This window comes from Simochromis diagramma, unplaced genomic scaffold (genome assembly GCF_900408965.1).
Source record: "Simochromis diagramma unplaced genomic scaffold, fSimDia1.1 OVJJ01000321.1, whole genome shotgun sequence".
NCBI classification, from domain to species: domain Eukaryota; kingdom Metazoa; phylum Chordata; class Actinopteri; order Cichliformes; family Cichlidae; genus Simochromis; species Simochromis diagramma.
The window spans coordinates 6,933,676-6,951,401 of NW_024386772.1; the positions used below are offsets into that span (position 1 = coordinate 6,933,676).

A 17,726-nucleotide genomic window follows, 5' to 3' on the forward strand; every position below is an offset into this window, starting at 1 on the left:
AGATATAAAAAATTCTTTAAAAAGCCACCAGCCGGACTGAGTTTGAGTCAGGTGCCTTGCAATGATTGCGAGCATTACAGGGAGGCATGTGTAAGGAAGCAGTTAAAAAAAACAGTTTGTGCTTTATGTTTTATTCTCCCTATAGCTACAGGGATCATATCTTTTCACCATACTACACTTAGATGACGCAAAAATTAAATTTAAGAAACCTGAAGCACCCTACATGCACTGGTGGCTGGTTACTATTTACCTTGGGTGTGGCTGATGGATTGTGCTTATAGACTAACACGAAGGTTGTTTTTATTTTTTGGCTGGATTCAGGCATTCATCAGTGATTTTCACGTGGATAAATCTTGATTATCTATTTTAAATCTCTGGGTGTCTTCCACAGTGTGCTTTTTATCCCATATTCCTCCCATCATCCAAGAAATGATCATTACTGTATGTGATGTCTATCAAATGCTTAACTTATTCCAGAAAATAAAATTGAGTGTTTGTCACCTTTGTATATAGTCATGAAAGTTAACAGTTGATCAGCTTTGATTCTTTTTTATTAGATCACAGACCCTTTTACATATATGTACAATATAGAACATTTTTCCTAAAATTTGGAGATCACATTCAAATTCACATTATTTCTGAGGAAAAAAAAATATACATTTGGTGGAAGATGTGACTTTTTTCATTTAAATAGCGTCCCTGGTTTTACTCTGTTTCAAACAGGCAGGGGTGTCATAATGGTCGTTCCAGATTGAGCCATCCAGTCCATGTACTGCTCCCCAGCTCTCTCTCTGGTTCTCTTCCCCATTGTCAGAATCCCTGCTGCTTGGTTCCTGGAGCCTTGTAGGAGCTGTTGGAGTCGGCTCTGAAAGCGATACTCGTCCTCTTTTCGTTTGCCCAGAGTGAGGATCCCAGCGGCCGCATCATCCGTGAGGGCTCCACCCGGTCCCTTGTTGCCTGAGCGACACAGCAACACATAAAGGCGGCAGGGACGAGACGGTTCTCTGCAGCACTCAGGCTCGCTGTGAGCGTCACAGGCCAGCTGAGACAGTAGCAGCAGCAAGACCAATACCATGGCTTTCTGGTCAGATTAAAAATATGATTTTTAGGATTAAAGAGGTATGATTAAATAACAGAAAATGCATGAAGTGCATGTAAATGTGAATTAATATGAAATTGAATGGACAAATTCCAATGCATAATAAATATAAATCACTGAATTTATAATAAAATAATACTGAAATCTATTATAAACAATGATAATAAACCTAAAGCACTAGTCAGTCAGTATCAACATGCCCATGCAACATGTTGGTAAGCTTAAATTTTAACCAACATTGCATTACGTACAATACAAACAGCCCACATTTAATGATAAAGTTTATAAGCCTGAACATATATGTATATAGCCAGGCATAATTAGTTATTTCTCCTATATCATAGGGAAATTATTTCTATTCTTCTATTTATTTTTATCCCCTCACTCCAGGGTTACAGAAGAGAAGATGCTGTATAATAAATGTACATATGTATTTATCATAGGAGCTTGGTGACATGATAAAACCACATTCAGTAGGAAATGGTCAGTTAAATATTTATAGGAAAATGCATTAAATGTATTCCTCCACTACACTTGAGAATTGAATAACTGATACCAAATATCCCAAATTGTTTTTCAGTAGGCTGCTTATACCCTTAGCAGCACAAAAGGATGCTAATGTAGAAAAAGCAATTAAAAAGAACAAACAAAACAAATCAGCAAAGTAAAACCATGACAAATGCTCAACAAACAAACAAAAAAAATGAAGCCGTCTTCTTACCTTGTTATTCATTTCCATCCCAGCAGCTTGTTGGAACTTGGTGGGGAACCACAACATCTGCTCTGTTGTCTGAAGGGAAGTCATCTGGTCCCAGGGGTAGAATGAGTGTCTTTTATATTGTCCTGTGCCATCCATCCCATCAGTCCTCTGGACGTCATTTGGACCAGTGACAAACGTAGCACAAAACCACTGATTCTCTTTTATTTTTTTGGTCTTTGCTCATTTGAAGTTTGCTGTAAAGCTCTCTGCCATTAATTAGCGGCCTATCCCAGGTCATCTCCAAGACGCCTGAGTGGACCTTTGATGCACTGCAGGTATGTTTTTGTGGCTGCATGCTAAAGGTTTATTAAGACATACCATTACAATGACTGGTGAGGGGCTGAAGTCTATTAGCAAAAAAATATATATATATATATTTTAAAAACGGCTGCCCTTTCTCTGCTCTAATGACAAGTTCATTCAAAGTCTATGCTAATGAGGATGCATGGACTTTACTCTCTCATAGTGAAAGCACTTCACAAGAAAAGACCTAGAAAAAGACTTCTGGTAGGGTGTCAGGCATGTCAGACACATCTGTGCACAAATGATCTGCTTTACAAATCGGGGAAAATTTGCAGTAAAAATAACAAGATAACAACTCTTAAAAGTTGTTTTTATCCTCACAACCATTTACTTAATGTTTGTTGCCATCTTATGGACAACAGGAAGCAGTGCTATCTCATTCATGATAAACTAAATGGCTTAAATCTATTTTAGTAATAAGGGAATCATTTAAGATCGATTGAGAATTGACTATGCATTACAGTGCACTTTTGTAAAACTATATTGATTGTTGCTTTTAAATGGCTAGGTCTCTTTAAAAAAAATAAAAGCAGTGGCACCGTGTGTGAACCCTGCACAGTAAAAACCTTATATCAGTTTATCAGTTTAAAAATCGAAATAAAATTGCAAAGAACATCCATTTATCCCAGTTCATATCGCTACTTGAATGATTATTAAATAGTAATGAACAAGAGGAGACGGGAGAAACAATGAAGCCAGTTTTAATGGGCCACTTAAGAGATCTCTTACAGAATCCACACTCACTTTGAAGTGAAACACGTCAGGTTACTGTTTGACTGTTGTGTTGTGGTGCTAACCCCCAAACCTTTCATTCCAATCCCACATGCACTGGTTGGCTTGATCTGCACCACAGAACAACAGGTGTCAAATCACTGTGTATGTGGAAGTAATGTTAAAAAATACTTAGGATATCAATAAAACTAACAACAGTTATAATAATATCAATCATGAATGTCTCAGAATTATTATAGCAATATATGTTCCCTTCATACACTTTGCATACATTTTACATCTATAGTCACTTTATTCTTATAGACAGCAGTATCATGTTCCTGATGATCTTTGACCTCTAACGGGAGGGGTCAAATATTCCAGTTGTGACTGACTGGTGAACTCCGCCACTTAAGGACGTGCTCCATCCTAGGGACCAGGACATCAACTCACATAACATCATATACATAGCCCCTAGGAAGGAGACAAAAAGATTGTGTGAGGAGTGTATAAGAATGCCGGAGAACTTAAACCCTAAGAGAATTGACACTAGAGATCTGAGGGGCCTGATGAAGACTGACACCAGCAATAATACATCAGGGTGATTTTGTTTTCTATTTTAGCACTACAGCTGCTTATTTTGTGCTGAAATGGCCATTTGTGACCCCTACAGACTAGTAGAGCTGCTCTACTTTGTGCCACTAAAATTAAAATGGCCTCCTCTTCATCATCAGAATAAGTGAGGGTTTCCTGTATGTCTTAGTTGTGGGAGGGAAAGTGTGAATGTGAAGAAATAAACACTTGAAGACATGCCAAGGTGTCTCTGAAAATAAAAAGGCAAATTTGTGGCATTAAATGCCAAAGTGAGGTAAAGCCTGTACCCACAGAGCTAGAGTACATCGTGGAGGGGCTTGAAAATAGCAGTGCCCAGAGAGAGACAGGGGTATGTAACTCACTGATGTTTTCAGCTGTTATCCTTCTGTTTTTCACTTCTAGCTGAAGTGTAGTATCTCGCTTCTCTTTCATATCTCTGGCCAACTCAAATCACCTCTCAAACTTGCGTCTCGCTTCTAACACGACGAGGCTTCCTCCTCCTCATCATCTCTTTCAACTTCTCAGCAACTTCCTCCATCTCTCTTTCTTTACTGACCTCTTGCTTTCTTTCTACACCTTTCTGCTTCTCTATCTCACTGTCTCTCTTTGGGACGGATTCTCTGTGGGCACAGGCAGCGGGTCAGCAGGATCCCGCAGGACTGTCACTGACAGTCTCTTTTTCTTTCTCGGGGATGGTGTCGAGAGGTACTGCTGCCCCCTGCTGCTGGTTTTGGAATTGAAACTGGTGCTGGGGTAGCGGTGGCGGTTGAGGGTAGGCAGGTGGTTTTGGAACAGGTGGGGCCAGAGGAGGAGCCGATAGCTGGGGATGCAGCTGGGGATATTGCTGGGGATGCGGGTGCAGATAAGCCTGAGGCGCGGTCTGAGACTGGAGCTGATTTTGGGGTTGGCACAGCAGTGGAGGCGCTGGGTGGGTCTTGGCCTGAGGCTGCTGCTGTGTCTGCTGCGGCTGGTGGTGAGGATGGTGCTGAAGCTGTGGGGAAGCTGCTCCATTTTTACTGAGGCCACATGACTGAGCTGCACAGTGGATCTGACGCAGAGTGTCCAGTGCCTCACTCTTTGCGTGCTTTAGCAGGTCAGCCTGGCCCTAAGATTTAGACACAGAAGAAGAAGCAGAAAGAAACATTTGTTAATATCACTCAACTATATAAAATTTAAATGCATTCAAACAGCATTCCCTAAAGGCTACTTATACTAAGTCTATTTTAAATAACACCATCAATGCAATTTTCTTTTATCCCTCTTTTTTTTGTTTTTTTTAGAAAATAGATTTTAATCTCTAAATGACCATTATCTGCATGACTTTTTAGTGAGAAGAAAGTAAAGGTGCTTATATTATTGCTTATTGTTAATGTATTACTCAAAAAGATGCAGAAGGGGGCAGTATGAAGCCAATGAACAAAGGGCTTTGGTTTCTTGCCAGCCCTTTGTACTGTTCCTCTCAGCTTGTAAGTACTGCTGGCATATGGTGGCAATGTTATACTACATTTCTGCTCTTTATTTGAACACCCCAGAGATGAAACCCTGCCATATGTGGAGGAAGTGGTCAGGGCAGGCATCCTGCGCTACGGCACTGTCAAGTCAATCTGGGCCACTGCCATGGCTGCCTCCCTCCCTTAAGCTAGCTGTCTCTGCCATGTGGAAATGTGGTGGAGTTTTTTCCACAGGCAGTTATTTCTGTGTGTAAGAGGTGCTTATATTATTAGAACTGTCCAAAGGAGATGAAAAAAAAGGGAGAAAGACCACACGCTTCGACAAACTCCCTCCACTTGAACAATCTAATTCTTCACTCTTCCCCTCAGGGTTTACTCTCGCCAGATTCCTCCAGCATGTCCACTTCAACATCTGCTCACAAGAAAGTTGAAAGCAATTTTCCTTTTATCTGCATTTATCTGCATATTTTACCTCCCTCGCACTGAACTTCGGTCTGTCTGACGTGCTGCGACAGCTTTCTGGGCTAACCTCCTTGTGAAGAGATACAATCTGACCTGTTGTGGACCAGACTAAAATATAAACGGCGAAAGGGATAAAGTTCTTAGTGCCACAAGACAGGTACAGCGGTATGACATACTGGGGTAAGACTAAAGGTGATGCTCTGCAGACGATGGCCTGCGATCTACCCGTTGGTGATGTTAATACACTGCAAGTGGCATTTTAGCTCAACCAATACAGCACGCAAACCCGGAGTATGAGCATGTCATATGTTTGGAATAAAAAAAGAAGAAGGAGGGGAAAAAAAAGAAATTATGTAAGTCATGACTCACCAGGCATAAAATAAGATGGCAAGAAGCTTATCCTGTGCTGTCTGAGTCAAATAACGGCTACACTTGTCTTTGCATGCATTCACCCCTACAGCTGGCCTAACGTTGTCCGCAGGAGGCTAAGCTGATGTAAGGACAGCTACTAAATCCCACAACTATATCCTCATTAAATTCTAGACCCGTGTCCTTTTTGTTTATCAGAAACGGACCACTCCTCTGAGAGAAATCGAGTAGTCGATAACCTGCCTCTAGGTATTATTTTACATTTATAGACATTCACGGGGAGTTAGAAGAGACAGCAGAGTATAAGCATCATTGGGACATATAGATTGAGTCAGTTCTTATGTTAAAACAAGACATCTACCAGAATTTGATTTAATCACATATAAAAGGGTTAGAGTTACATTGGCTTACCACAGAAAACACTGAAGAGGCCAAAATCTGAGTGAATTTAAGAGGAGGTTATTTAATTATATGTAACTGCCCAAGAAAACAGATTATAACACTAGAAAGTACAAAACGTGAACGATTTGGGAGACACGTCTTTTTTCAAACCCTGTTATTCTTCTAAAAAGGACAGCAATATGGCTGACATTTGCTTCAAAGGATCTCTTTCTCTCTCTCTTTGATTTTTCTTTTCTCTTGACTAACTGGAACAATAAGTGGCAGAAATGGGCAAATACCCTCATTCACCGTGACAGCCCCGAACTGACAGAAACTGTCAAAGTAAGGTTGGAGAGGGAGCTAGAGACGAACACTGACAAACAGATAGGACATGGCTCTTCCCTCGGCTTTCCTCCCAGCATCCCACACTTCCATCTCTAACAACCAGCGAGTACTTCCTGGCCTGCTGAGAATCTGGAGAGGCTGACAGGTGAAATAATAACTGGGTACGGCTGCCAGCCTTGGCAAACAAGCACCAAGCTCTCACCAAATGTTCACTATGAGACGCAGATTACAACTGAAGAATGGGAAGAGGACAAGACGGAGTTATGTGGGTGCCACCTTGTTATTGAAAGGGTGGCTCATCACAGGAGAACAGACGAAACGGGGGGGGAGACGACGATCGGAAAAATAAGGTGTGTGAATGTGGTTAGTACTGAGATAGATTCTGGACAGCTGGTCTACCTAAACAGCAAGGGCATAAATTGCACCATAGATGGGTGGAGGACATCATTTTAACCCTAGCAGCAATGCAACCCCCTTTTTGTTGTTTTCCATCTGGCAAGACTGGCATGAAAAGGAGAAGACATCTATCTATCCTAATGCTCAAGCCACTCTGTCTGTACTTAGCATGTGGCGTTATTTTAGCGTTGCTATTACCGGCAGCAGTCGTAGAGGAAATGAGATGAGAGCATTGAGCAGCCTTATCTCCTGTGTCAAGGGGCAGGCAAAGACAAGAATGCATCATCATCAAGGCATGTCTAGGGGATCCAGTGTCTCCTTATGAGGAATAACAGAGCAGCATATGTGTGTCTACAAACAAGCGCGAACAATCCTATCATGTCTTGTCAAGATAGTTACACGACCAAATAAATAAAATGGTACTTGGACTCAACAGTAATTAATTAAGAGGGTAGGGATTAGAGAAGAGGGAAATACAATTAGCCCAGTGAGCTTTCTTAAGACATTATGTTATTTAATCTCAGCAACATGGTCTCAGATTGCTTGTCCAGTTGGGTACAGTCCCCATAGTAATCTCAAATGCACATTAATCAGTTTTAATAGTTGTACTTTATACAAATGGGGGGTTTAGATGAATTATTAGGCTTGTTGCTGTGTTGTAGGAGGGGTTCACTAACCTTCAGCACAGTGATGTTCCAAGCGTAGCTCTCCATAGCCTTCTGCAGTTTACGTCCTTTCAGACCCTCCTTTGCTCCAATGCGATGCAGGTCCTCGTGGAAGTCCAAACCTGGACAAAGACACAGGCAGGCGTGCCATGTAAATAAAAGCAAATCATATTAAAGCCAAAAAAATACCATGCAAAAAACACTTTTAGGCATATTTTTAGTAGAAGAAATTTCTTAATAGAGTAAATATCCTCATGCATGCAGACCAAGGAAAATAACTACATTTTGCAATTTTGCAAAAAACACCATGAAACAAAATATGCCTGCTGAGAAGTTTTAGGTAAAGTGTCTTGCAGTGTACAAAACTGCCATAAATGCATTAATGCATATTAGTCCAGATCTGTTATGCATATAACTTCACAGACATTATAAAATGCAATGACATACTGTAATATAACCATCTTTTAGTACATTTTATAGTTTGTTCTTCTACCCACAACCAAGTTGGAGCGTTACAGTTGGATTTTAGCATGCAATGTGTTGGGTTGCTATGGCTGTCTAAACAGAGGTCATATGAAGCAGGCTAAACTCTAATTAATCTATCAGTGCTTCCTGCTTCATTTAGCCCAGGCAGACCGTAACTAATCCCCTGGGCTTTAAGAGCAAACTCCTCCTAAACCTAAGGCTCAGCCTGCTTGTCAGTCTGTCCCTGACAACTGACCGTATGGTTCTCCAGCTTCAATTTACTGCAAAAACAATGATGAAACATAATACACTACAATTCACAAGAAGCCCGTCACCTCAAGGCATTCCTTCTTTAGTCTTTGAACATTTCCAGGTGGCAGTTACTGCAAGAAACCTCTTTTCAGGAACATTCTTTAGTTGAACTGGTGGAGAGTAAGAGACTTACTGTACTGTCAGCAAGTATCAGAGCCGTATAATATCCACTGTTTTGTTAGGGTTTTTTTTGTTTTGTGTTAATATTCAAAAAACACCCAAAATTTGTGCTAGGAAAGTATGAGATGTCGTCTTGGTTTTGTAATGTAGCTACATTGTTCCCCATTTGACAAACTGTTTGCGTTGTCATGTTCAGAGTGCATCCTTGAAGCACAGAAACATGCAAAGGGATATAGAGGCCTCTCATTTTGGAAAACACAGTTAAGTAGTAAAGTAAGAAGAAAAATGAGACTATGTTGACTTTATGAAGTCAAGATAAAAAATAAATAAGTAGAATAAAAACAAAATTACCAGTTTTCAGGGCAAACCAGGTTGAACCATACCAAAAATAACTATGATAGGCAAATACAAAAATACAATAACGGGGGTTAAGTAAAACTACTGACCGAACCGTTACGCAAAACGTAAAAAGATTTTCAGGGCAAACCGTTGCAGGATTGCGAACGTACATAACCAACATTACCGTGTTGTGTGTATAACGAAAAATGGCAAACAAGAGACCGCTAGATGATGTAAACTTCGGCATTATTTTGGAAGAGAATTCCTGCCAACATTCAGCATTAATGAGTCCATGGTGCGCAAGTGGAGGAAGCAAAAAGATGACCTAAAACAAGTAAAGAAGACCAAAAAGAGTTTCCGAGGGAACAAGGCGCGATGGCCGCAGTTAGAGGACAAAATTGAACAGTGGGTTATTGAACAGAGAACAGCAGGTAGAAGTGTCTCTACAATCTCTATTCGACTCAAGGCAACAGCGGTAGCACGTGACATGCAGATCAACGACTTTCGAGGGGGACATTCTTGGTGCTTCCGTTTTATGAAAAGGCATAATCTCTCAATCCGCACAAGAACTACTGTCTCACAGCAACTGCCAAACGATTACAAAGAAAAGTTGGCCATTTTCCGCACGTACTGCCAGAATAAGATCACTGAAAAGAAGATCCGGCCAGAACACATCACTAACATGGACGAGATCCCCCTCACCTTTGACATCCCCGTGAACCGTACTGTCGAGAAAACAGGGACCAGTACGGTATCTATACGCACCACAGGGAACGAGAAGTCATCCTTCACTGTAGTTCTGGGCTGCCAAGCTAATGGCCAGAAACTACCACCCATGGTCATTTTCAAGAGGAAGACTTTGCCAAAAGAAAAGTTTCCGGCCGGCGTCATCGTCAAGGCTAACTCAAAGGGCTGGATGGACGAAGAGAAAATGAGCGAGTGGCTGAGGGAAGTTTATGTCAAGAGACCGGATGGCTTTTTCCACAAATCTCCGTCTCTTTTGATCTACGACCCCATGCGCGCCCATCTCACCGAGGCTGTCAAAACCCAAGTGAAGCAAACTAATTCGGAGCTTGCCGTCATTCCGGGTGGATTAACCAAAGAACTCCAACCACTAGATATTGGTATCAACAGGTCGTTCAAAGTTAAATTACGAGCTGCGTGGGAGCATTGGATGACAGAAGGCGAACACACATTCACCAAGACAGGGAGGCAACGCCGAGCGAGTTACGCCACTATCTGCCAATGGATCGTGGCTGCTTGGGCTAAGGTATCAGTCTCAAGTGTCGTCCGAGCTTTCACGAAGGCTGGAATAATCACTGAACAGCTAAGTAACAGCAACGAGACTGATTCGGATAATGATGAGAGGGATCCGGGCATGCTTGATGCCGAAATTGCCCAGCTGTTTAACTCAGACACTGAAGGTGAAGAGTTTGATGGATTTGTGGAAGTTGAATGAACTGGAAATGTAAGTGTATTGTTCAATATTTGATGTTTAACAGCTTAACAATGTTAATAGTTACTGTGAATGAGTTGGTTAAATTTTAACTCATCCGATTGTTTTATTCTGCTGAATGCACTTTAAACACCTTTTAATCCGGTGTGAGAGGGATCCGGGCATGCTTGATGCCGAAATTGCCCAGCTGTTTACCGTAACTCGGACACGGAAGGTGAAGAGTTTGAGGGAATTGTGGAAGTTGAATGTACCGTACTGGAAAAAGTGTGTATTTTTCAATATTTAATGTGTTACAGCTTAACAGTGTTAAGAGTTACTGTGAATGAGCTTAATAAAGGTCGAGTTATTTTTTGTTTGTCTTAATGCGTCTTATAATATGATGCGCCTTATGTATGAAAACAGAGCCAGTCTTCAACAGTGCGCCTTATAATCTGGTGAGCCTTATAGTGCGGTAAATACGGTAATGTGCTATCATTTCCAAACACTGGTGATGTACAACCAATGCAGAATATCTGTTTCAGAGCCTGAAAGTTCTGCTAACAGGGATTAGGACTGATTTGATCTCGTAATCTGTTGTAGTTTATGGGCTCAGAGAAGAGCCAAGGAAGTTTGTGTTCACAGGACACAAGAAATTAGGATGGCAGGGAGCAGAGTAAGTCATGAATTTAGCAAATTAGCTAGAGGATGCAATACAGCTCTTGAAGCATTTAATTTGGCATTATGAAGCTTTCCCTTCCCCTAACAGTCTCGATGTTGCTCTTCCTTAGTGTCACTTAAACTATGTGAAATTTGAGCTAATAAAAATGTGGCCCTGTAGCACACTCTGAAGAGATTGAATTTTACGTTGAGAGAGCGAGACAGGGAGAGTCGGGTCCTAAGGAGGACTTAGGGAATAATATATCTCTTCTGAGTAGCCAAACAAATGCAAACATATCACACACACACACACACCTCGGTAGAGTAAAAGCAGAGAGGGTTTTTGCCTTTGTAATGAGTACTGCAGCAGCACCTCTTCTGCTTCAAAAACATACAGTGGCTTCAGGCAGAGAGACAGAAAGGTAAGTAAATAATAAAATCAAACAGAACCTTCAAACAGGATCTGATGAAAAGAAATAATGAATAAAAAGACAGGAAATGCTCTGAGTGGGGAATGCATAACAGTCAGCTCAGTGTTTCATTAATTTATCTCTATTCATACACACTGCAAAGCCCAAACACAGAAGCAGAACGTGGGATATTCCAGCTGCTGGTGAGCTGGGAGAAAAACTGGTTAAATCCAAGGAAGATAAATTGAGGGAGAGTTCTTTATCTTTTCTATTGGCAATAAAATACACAGTGCTGACTAAAATAGTGGTTCATCATAGCGAAAACCTTTGCAAGAAAGAGAACATCAATAAATACACATGGTAGGGCTGGCAGAGAGGCAGCGGATCTTTAACTCATACAGTAAGCTTGCACCTGTTCCTGGACCTGCCTTAATATGGCATGATGCATGACTATATTCAAGACAGATGCCTGAACACCTCGCTACCAGACGTGGAATACATAGAGGTGCCGAGAAATACAGCTGGTGCCCCCTTTTCAAGAAGGGGGGCAGGAGGGTGTGCTCTAACTTCACTCCTCAGCCTCCATTTCTCAGAGTCCCTGGGTTCTGAGTTTTCTATAAATTACTGTTCTATTGGTTTTGAGAATCACGTGTTCTGAGTTTTTGCATTTCCCGGTTGCTTTGCAATGATTTTATCTGGCTTCATTTTCACTTCTAGTTCTGTTCATGGTTATACTTTGGTTTATATTTAAATCCTTGAGTTCCTGCCTCCCTTGTGTTTCCGTGTCTTGTTTAGTCTTTGTGTTTTGCTACTTCCCATTTTTATTGTGGTAGTCTTTTGTCTCTTGTGCTTGGTGTTTAGTTTTACTTCCTTTTGAGTTATTATGTTACGTTATCCTCAGCTGTGTTGTCACGTGCTACTTCTCCCTCATTAACTTGTGAGTATATGTTGTCTCTGTCTCTCCTTGTCCTTTGTCATATTGTCCCTCACCGCTGTGTGTTCCCTTGCTCCATGGTTTCTGGTATTTGGAATTCCTGGCTTTTTTCTGCATACATTTTTGGCTTTTGTTTACTCTTTGCCTGACAGCATTAAAGCAGTTTTTTGGAGTTATTCCCATTTCCCCAGAGTCCTGCATGAGGCTCCACCCTTGCTCCCACACGGCCAATCCATGACACCCGGGGAAGGTCTATGCCAGGTTACCAGAGAGGAGAGTTCATCTGTTAGTTGAACCTTGGATCCAGGAAGAACAATGCATTCAAGTTTGCTCAACGAGTCTACATAGTTTTTGGGAATTTGGAGAAAGTACTCGACTGCATTTCTCAAAGTATAATGTGAGGCATGCTTCAGGACTGCTTCAGCTTCAGCCCATTTGGTTTCTGTCCAACTGCATTGAGAGCTTGATTCGCTCTGAGGCAACAAGTCAGACTCATTCCCTGTGAGTACTGAGTTCACTGGGCTGCCCTTTGGCACCAATTCTGTTAAAATCTTTTATGAACAGAATTTCTAGACACAGCTAAGGGGTAGATGATGTCAGTATTGGTGGTCTCCCAATCTTTCCTCTTCTTTTTGCAGATGTGGTTCTGTTAGCTTTACTGAGTCATGACCTCCAGCTTGCACCGGGGAGTGTGAGAAATGAGAATCAGCACCTTTGATTTTAAGTCGGAGTATTTCAGGGTCTTGTTAATGAGTGAGGGGAGAGCAGAAAAGGAGATTGACAGACATACTCTTGCAACATCTGCAGCAATGCAGATGCTGTACTGGTATGTTGTGGTGAAGAGAGAGCAAAGCGGGAAAGCGAAGCTGTTGATTTACTGGTCCACCTACGCTCACCTATGGCCACAGGCTGTGGGTAGCGAACGAAATAATGAGATCGTGGATATAAGTGACAGAAATGACTTTCCTCTGAATGCCTGGATGTGTGGGCTCAGCCTTAGAGACAGGATAAGGTGCTCAGCTTATCTCTCATTGGGGAGGGGCTCAGAGTGTGTACTTCTCCACATTCTCCTGGGCGCTTCTTAGGTCAGGTGTTTTGGGCATGTCCCAATGGGATGAAGGCCGGGGGGAAACCCACAACATGCTGGAGACATTATATCTCTCAGGTGGCTTAGGAACACTTTGGTGTCCCGAAAGAAGGGTTAAAGGATGTGGCCAAGAAGAGGGAGGTCTAGGCATCTCTGCTTAGAATCTTTCTCCTACGACCAGGATGTGTGTATTTAAGTATTTATATCATCTGATCACCAAGTATATCACCTTCATAATAAAGGTACAGTCATGCCACATTTGCATCTGAAAATGAATGCTCTGTTCTTTGCGATGTGAGTAAATCGGTGCACTGACGAACTAGTACACCACGACACATACACATCTAAATGAATTCTGAACACAACAAAGCTTATGCATTACATTTTTAAGAAACACTGCTGGAACAAATCTTTAAATAAGCTGGTGAAGCAGAGGCTAGTGGGGAGAATGACTGGAAACCCACACACAGATTAGATATGCATGCAGACAAATAAGCCAGTGTACACAATGTGCACAAAAACACAGTGGTAGCATCTGGAGGTGCCAGAGTGTGCATCCCAGCTGTTTTCCTGGTCCCACATTATGTGTGTGATAGTGAGCCATCAATAGTGCCCAAGGGGAATTATCTAACACCTCTCCATCCTCATCAACACGTCAGCTTCACTGCCCAAATTGAACTGATTAGCTGCAATAATAACTGGGAAAAACTGTGCACAGGAAGGAAGGAGGCGGTGCTGCTGAGACTTAAAAACCACAGCAACCCCAAACTATCCATTTTTAACTTCCTACTCTTAAAATGAGGAATGTGCCAGTGGGCAGGTTAGGATGTAAGAGGATAGTTTGAGCCTCTCATTCAGATCGTGGCCATTGGTGTGATTATGGCTTTGTCACAACAGCATTTAGCTGATGAGCAGAGAACAATTTTAATGTCTAGGGCAAAAGTGTCAGGTTCAATCACAGGTCCTAAAATCAATGAGTGCATGTGCTTACATGAAGCGCATCCTACTCCACATTCTCTTTTGGATACTGACAGCCTGTCGTCCATTAGCACCTTTTCTGCTTCTCACACAGCCATTATAACAAAATTATAACTTCGACTTCTGGATTGATCGTGAGGACAAAACCTTCTATTCCGTGCAAATCCATCATTTCACGCTTCACATGCCTCTCACTGACTCTCTATGTTCAGGCTGATGCTACTGTCATTGTCAGTATGTACATAATCATATGGTTGATGAAATGGCTTCTGAAGGATGCATTCAGTACTTGTCAATCTATCAAGATAGGTAAATTCATGCTTTCCAAGCCATCAGAATGATGCCGAGTTTTGGTGGGGGAGTCGAGTCAAACCCAGTGCAATGCATGGCGTTTCTTTTCTCCAGGGGTAAGAAATCATTTTAATGAGCTGAGACACAGGTTAAGAACATGATAAAAACAGGGGGAAAGTCTATTTAGGGACAGTGACACTGTAGCATTACTGCAGAAAGTCTGTCTAGAATTTTATTTGTCCACCAACATATATTCTGTCATTTTAGAGAAGTTTCACAACAAGCAGCTCAGTATGTTTTGCTTTGCGTTAGTTTCATATTTATGTTAAACTAAACATCTGAACACTTAAAGATGAAGCAGCATCTTTTATATGTTACAGTAAAATAATCCACAATAACCTTAGAGTATATTGAATTTTAAGTGCTCCAACAGGGAACTAAAAGCCTGTGGTCAGGTTTGTGATCACTGATCATTAGTCATTAGTCTGGTTAGTAGTATAAAGAAATAAAAAGTCCAAATTAGCATGTGATTAAGCAGGTGACCTTTGTGCATGAAGCAAAATGTTGGGGTTTGTTTCCATGTTCATCTGCTGGTAGAGGGTTAGACAAGAGAAGTAAGATTTGCATCTGCTGTTCTGCCAACAGCAGATTTTAAATTTAAGGAACCACCTGGACCACCAATACTGCTTATGCATCTGTACATATACATACACTCAGTGTCCCCTTTATTAGAAGTGCCTGTTCAACTGCTCATTAATGCAAATATCCAGTAAGTCAATTACATGACACAACTCTATGCATTAAGTCAGACAGACATTGTACAACAGCTTGCTGAAGTTTACGCAGGTGAGTTAAGTGACTTTGAAAGTGGGTTGTTGGTGCCTGACAGACTAGTTTTAGTTATTTCAGAAACCTGGATCTACTAGGATTTTCCACATAACCATCCATGAGCTTTACAAGGAACGGTCCAAAAGAATCCAGTATCCAACTTTTCTAGACCATAATGCTTGCTGATGCTAGAGGTCAGAGGAGAATAGCCAGACTGCTTTGAGCTCATAGCAAGGCAACAGATGGGCTACAGCAGCAGAAAACCACATCAGGTGCCACTTTTGTCAGCTAAGAACAGGAAATTGAGGCTATAAGTCACACAGGCTCATCAAAACTGGACAACAGGAAACTGGAAAAAAAACGTTGCCTGGTCCGATGAGTCTCTAATACCGCCGTGACATTCCAATGGTAGGGTCAGAATCTGGCACAAACAACTTGAAAGCAAAGATCCTGCGTTGTATTGACAGTTCAGGCTGGTGGTGTCATAGTGTGTCCTCAAGAATGTTCTAACACAAATACAAATGTGTATTTTTGTTCTTTATACCAAATGTGATTACATGTGTTGCTGCACAGGGAGCAACCTTACAATATTAAGCCAATTATTATGGCATTGCAGCAAGTGAAGCTGCAAAAACTAAACAAGTATGGTATCAAATACTGGTGTTAGGTTCACTCTGCTCTGTTTATTCTAAGCTGAAATGACTTAATAAAGGCTAACTTGCCTTTATATTCACTTAAGTCAACAAGATTAGATTTAAAGCTTATAATTCCCATTTTCCAATTTTCATTTTAGGCAATAGGTAACTTTATCCATAAAAAGCCAAGTAAGTTAAATTTTCTAAACTCTGTTGGGGAAAGTGTTTGTTTTGCTGCCTGCTGTAATGTTATACTGTGTCACTGAAAACGATTGCTCTTTGGCCAACGTGTTTTTATTTTTCTGCCTCATTTACTGCCATCAAAGCTACAAGGCCTGAAAGTATGGATACGCATACACACGGAGGATATGTATATTTGAGAACTGCATGGTTTGGACGAAGGCTTGTGTGTGAGTGCTTGGGGCAGAGGGAATTAGAGTGAGTAATAGGAAAAATGCTGTGTTTGGCATGCAGCTGAGGCCCCTCAAGGCTGCTGCTCCTACCTTTTGTGTCCTTGTATGTTTCTTTTAACTTACATTTAGAAAAACTTTAATATTTGCATTTCATTTGCATTGGAAGGCTTTTGATGAGCCCCTTTGAATGTTATTTCAGTTATGTCAGAGAAGCATACATTTAATCTACAAAACAGAACACGGTTCATTTATTACTGTTCTGTTTAAAACATTTTCATGTGTCTGCAGCAGCACACAAAGCTGAAACCTCTGATTTTTAGCAGACACTGATGTGATTGAGGCTGTGGCGTGGCTGTGTGTGAGGCTTAAGCTTTGCTTAACTCTCCTGTCATCGCCTTTGAAGATGCTTCTAGCTCTGCACTGGGGAACCTTGGAGCGGGAGGGCATCTCTATGATTGAAGCTCCAGGGTTTAGCCTACTTCACTGTGTAACTGCGCTGCACAAATATCAGCTTGGCTTGCTGTGGTCAGGAGTGTTAAGCATATGTCTGCCTCTGAGTGACACCGGGGAGTAAAGCAGGCTTAAAGTGGACTTAATGGCCTCAAGATATTGGGTTGACATGAGCCAATTAGCCAACCCCAGTTTTCACACATATAATGTAAAATAAAATACACATTTTCAAGTTCACACCAGGTCTATAACGGAGCCAAATCTGCAGGTTCATTAGTTTATTATTCATGTTCATTAGTTTCAATCATGTCTTTCGGTTTCCTGTAGCCATAAAATGTCTTAACATGAAAAATGAAGATGTCACTATTCAAACTGAGCTCCTTTTCGATGAGCTCTTCAGCAGAGGCACTGCTGCATAGCAAAGCAGCAAGGCAAATGAGGAAGAATTAGCGCTGAATTTAAAAGAGGCTCGAGAAGACAAGCCACAGGATTTCTTGATTTTAAGCCATTTCTCCCTTAATGATCTTATTATGGCTAATTTTATCCTCTCTCCTAAAACACTGGACCTCTTGCATCAAGCAGCCCTTTTAAAAGACTGCACTGATAAAATGCTTTGTTAATTCAGTCCTTTCTCACCATTTTCCATCCCTCCCCCTCTGTTACTGCACACTTTGTCAAACCTTTTCATTTCTCTCCTCCTCTCAAAGGATGTTTATGCTCTCTGTCCTCTTTCTCCTGCAGCCCTTTGTCTGTGTGGCTGGATGATTGTTTTCACCTGCCCACTGACATGATTACTACTCTGCTGACTCACTGATGATGGCCTGCTCTATTGACAG

General features: G+C 41.4%; 2 protein-coding genes across 2 annotated transcripts in view; both read right to left on the minus strand.

Annotated features, from left to right (window-relative positions):
• Positions 1-455: 455 nt before the first annotated feature.
• Positions 456-2,721, minus strand: hcrt (hypocretin (orexin) neuropeptide precursor). The gene is made up of 2 exons (XM_040045833.1): positions 1,821-2,721; positions 456-1,081 (listed from the first exon to the last, which is right to left on the minus strand). The coding sequence occupies exons 1-2, from the start codon at positions 1,953-1,955 to the stop codon at positions 716-718; spliced, it is 501 nt and encodes a 166-aa protein (XP_039901767.1). The 5' UTR covers positions 1,956-2,721; the 3' UTR covers positions 456-715.
• A 125-nt stretch (positions 2,722-2,846) lies between these two features.
• The window catches only part of si:ch211-210g13.5 (inactive phospholipase C-like protein 2), a 66,144-nt gene continuing 51,264 nt past the window's right edge, over positions 2,847-17,726 (minus strand). The window contains exons 5-6 of the mRNA XM_040045799.1: positions 7,549-7,658; positions 2,847-4,572 (exon numbers count right to left, since the gene is read on the minus strand). Of these exons, the coding sequence (XP_039901733.1) occupies positions 4,108-4,572; positions 7,549-7,658 (575 nt within the window). The 3' untranslated portion in view covers positions 2,847-4,107. The remainder of the gene's footprint in view (positions 4,573-7,548; positions 7,659-17,726) is intronic.

Coding starts and splice junctions, on each gene's coding strand:
- hcrt (XM_040045833.1), bottom strand. CDS start 1,955: ATGGATGGCACAGGACAATATAAAAGACACTCATTCTACCCCTGGGAC. Junction 1,082..1,820: donor GGATGGAAATGAATAACAAG/GTAAGAAGACGG, acceptor TAATCTGACCAG/AAAGCCATGGTATTGGTCTT.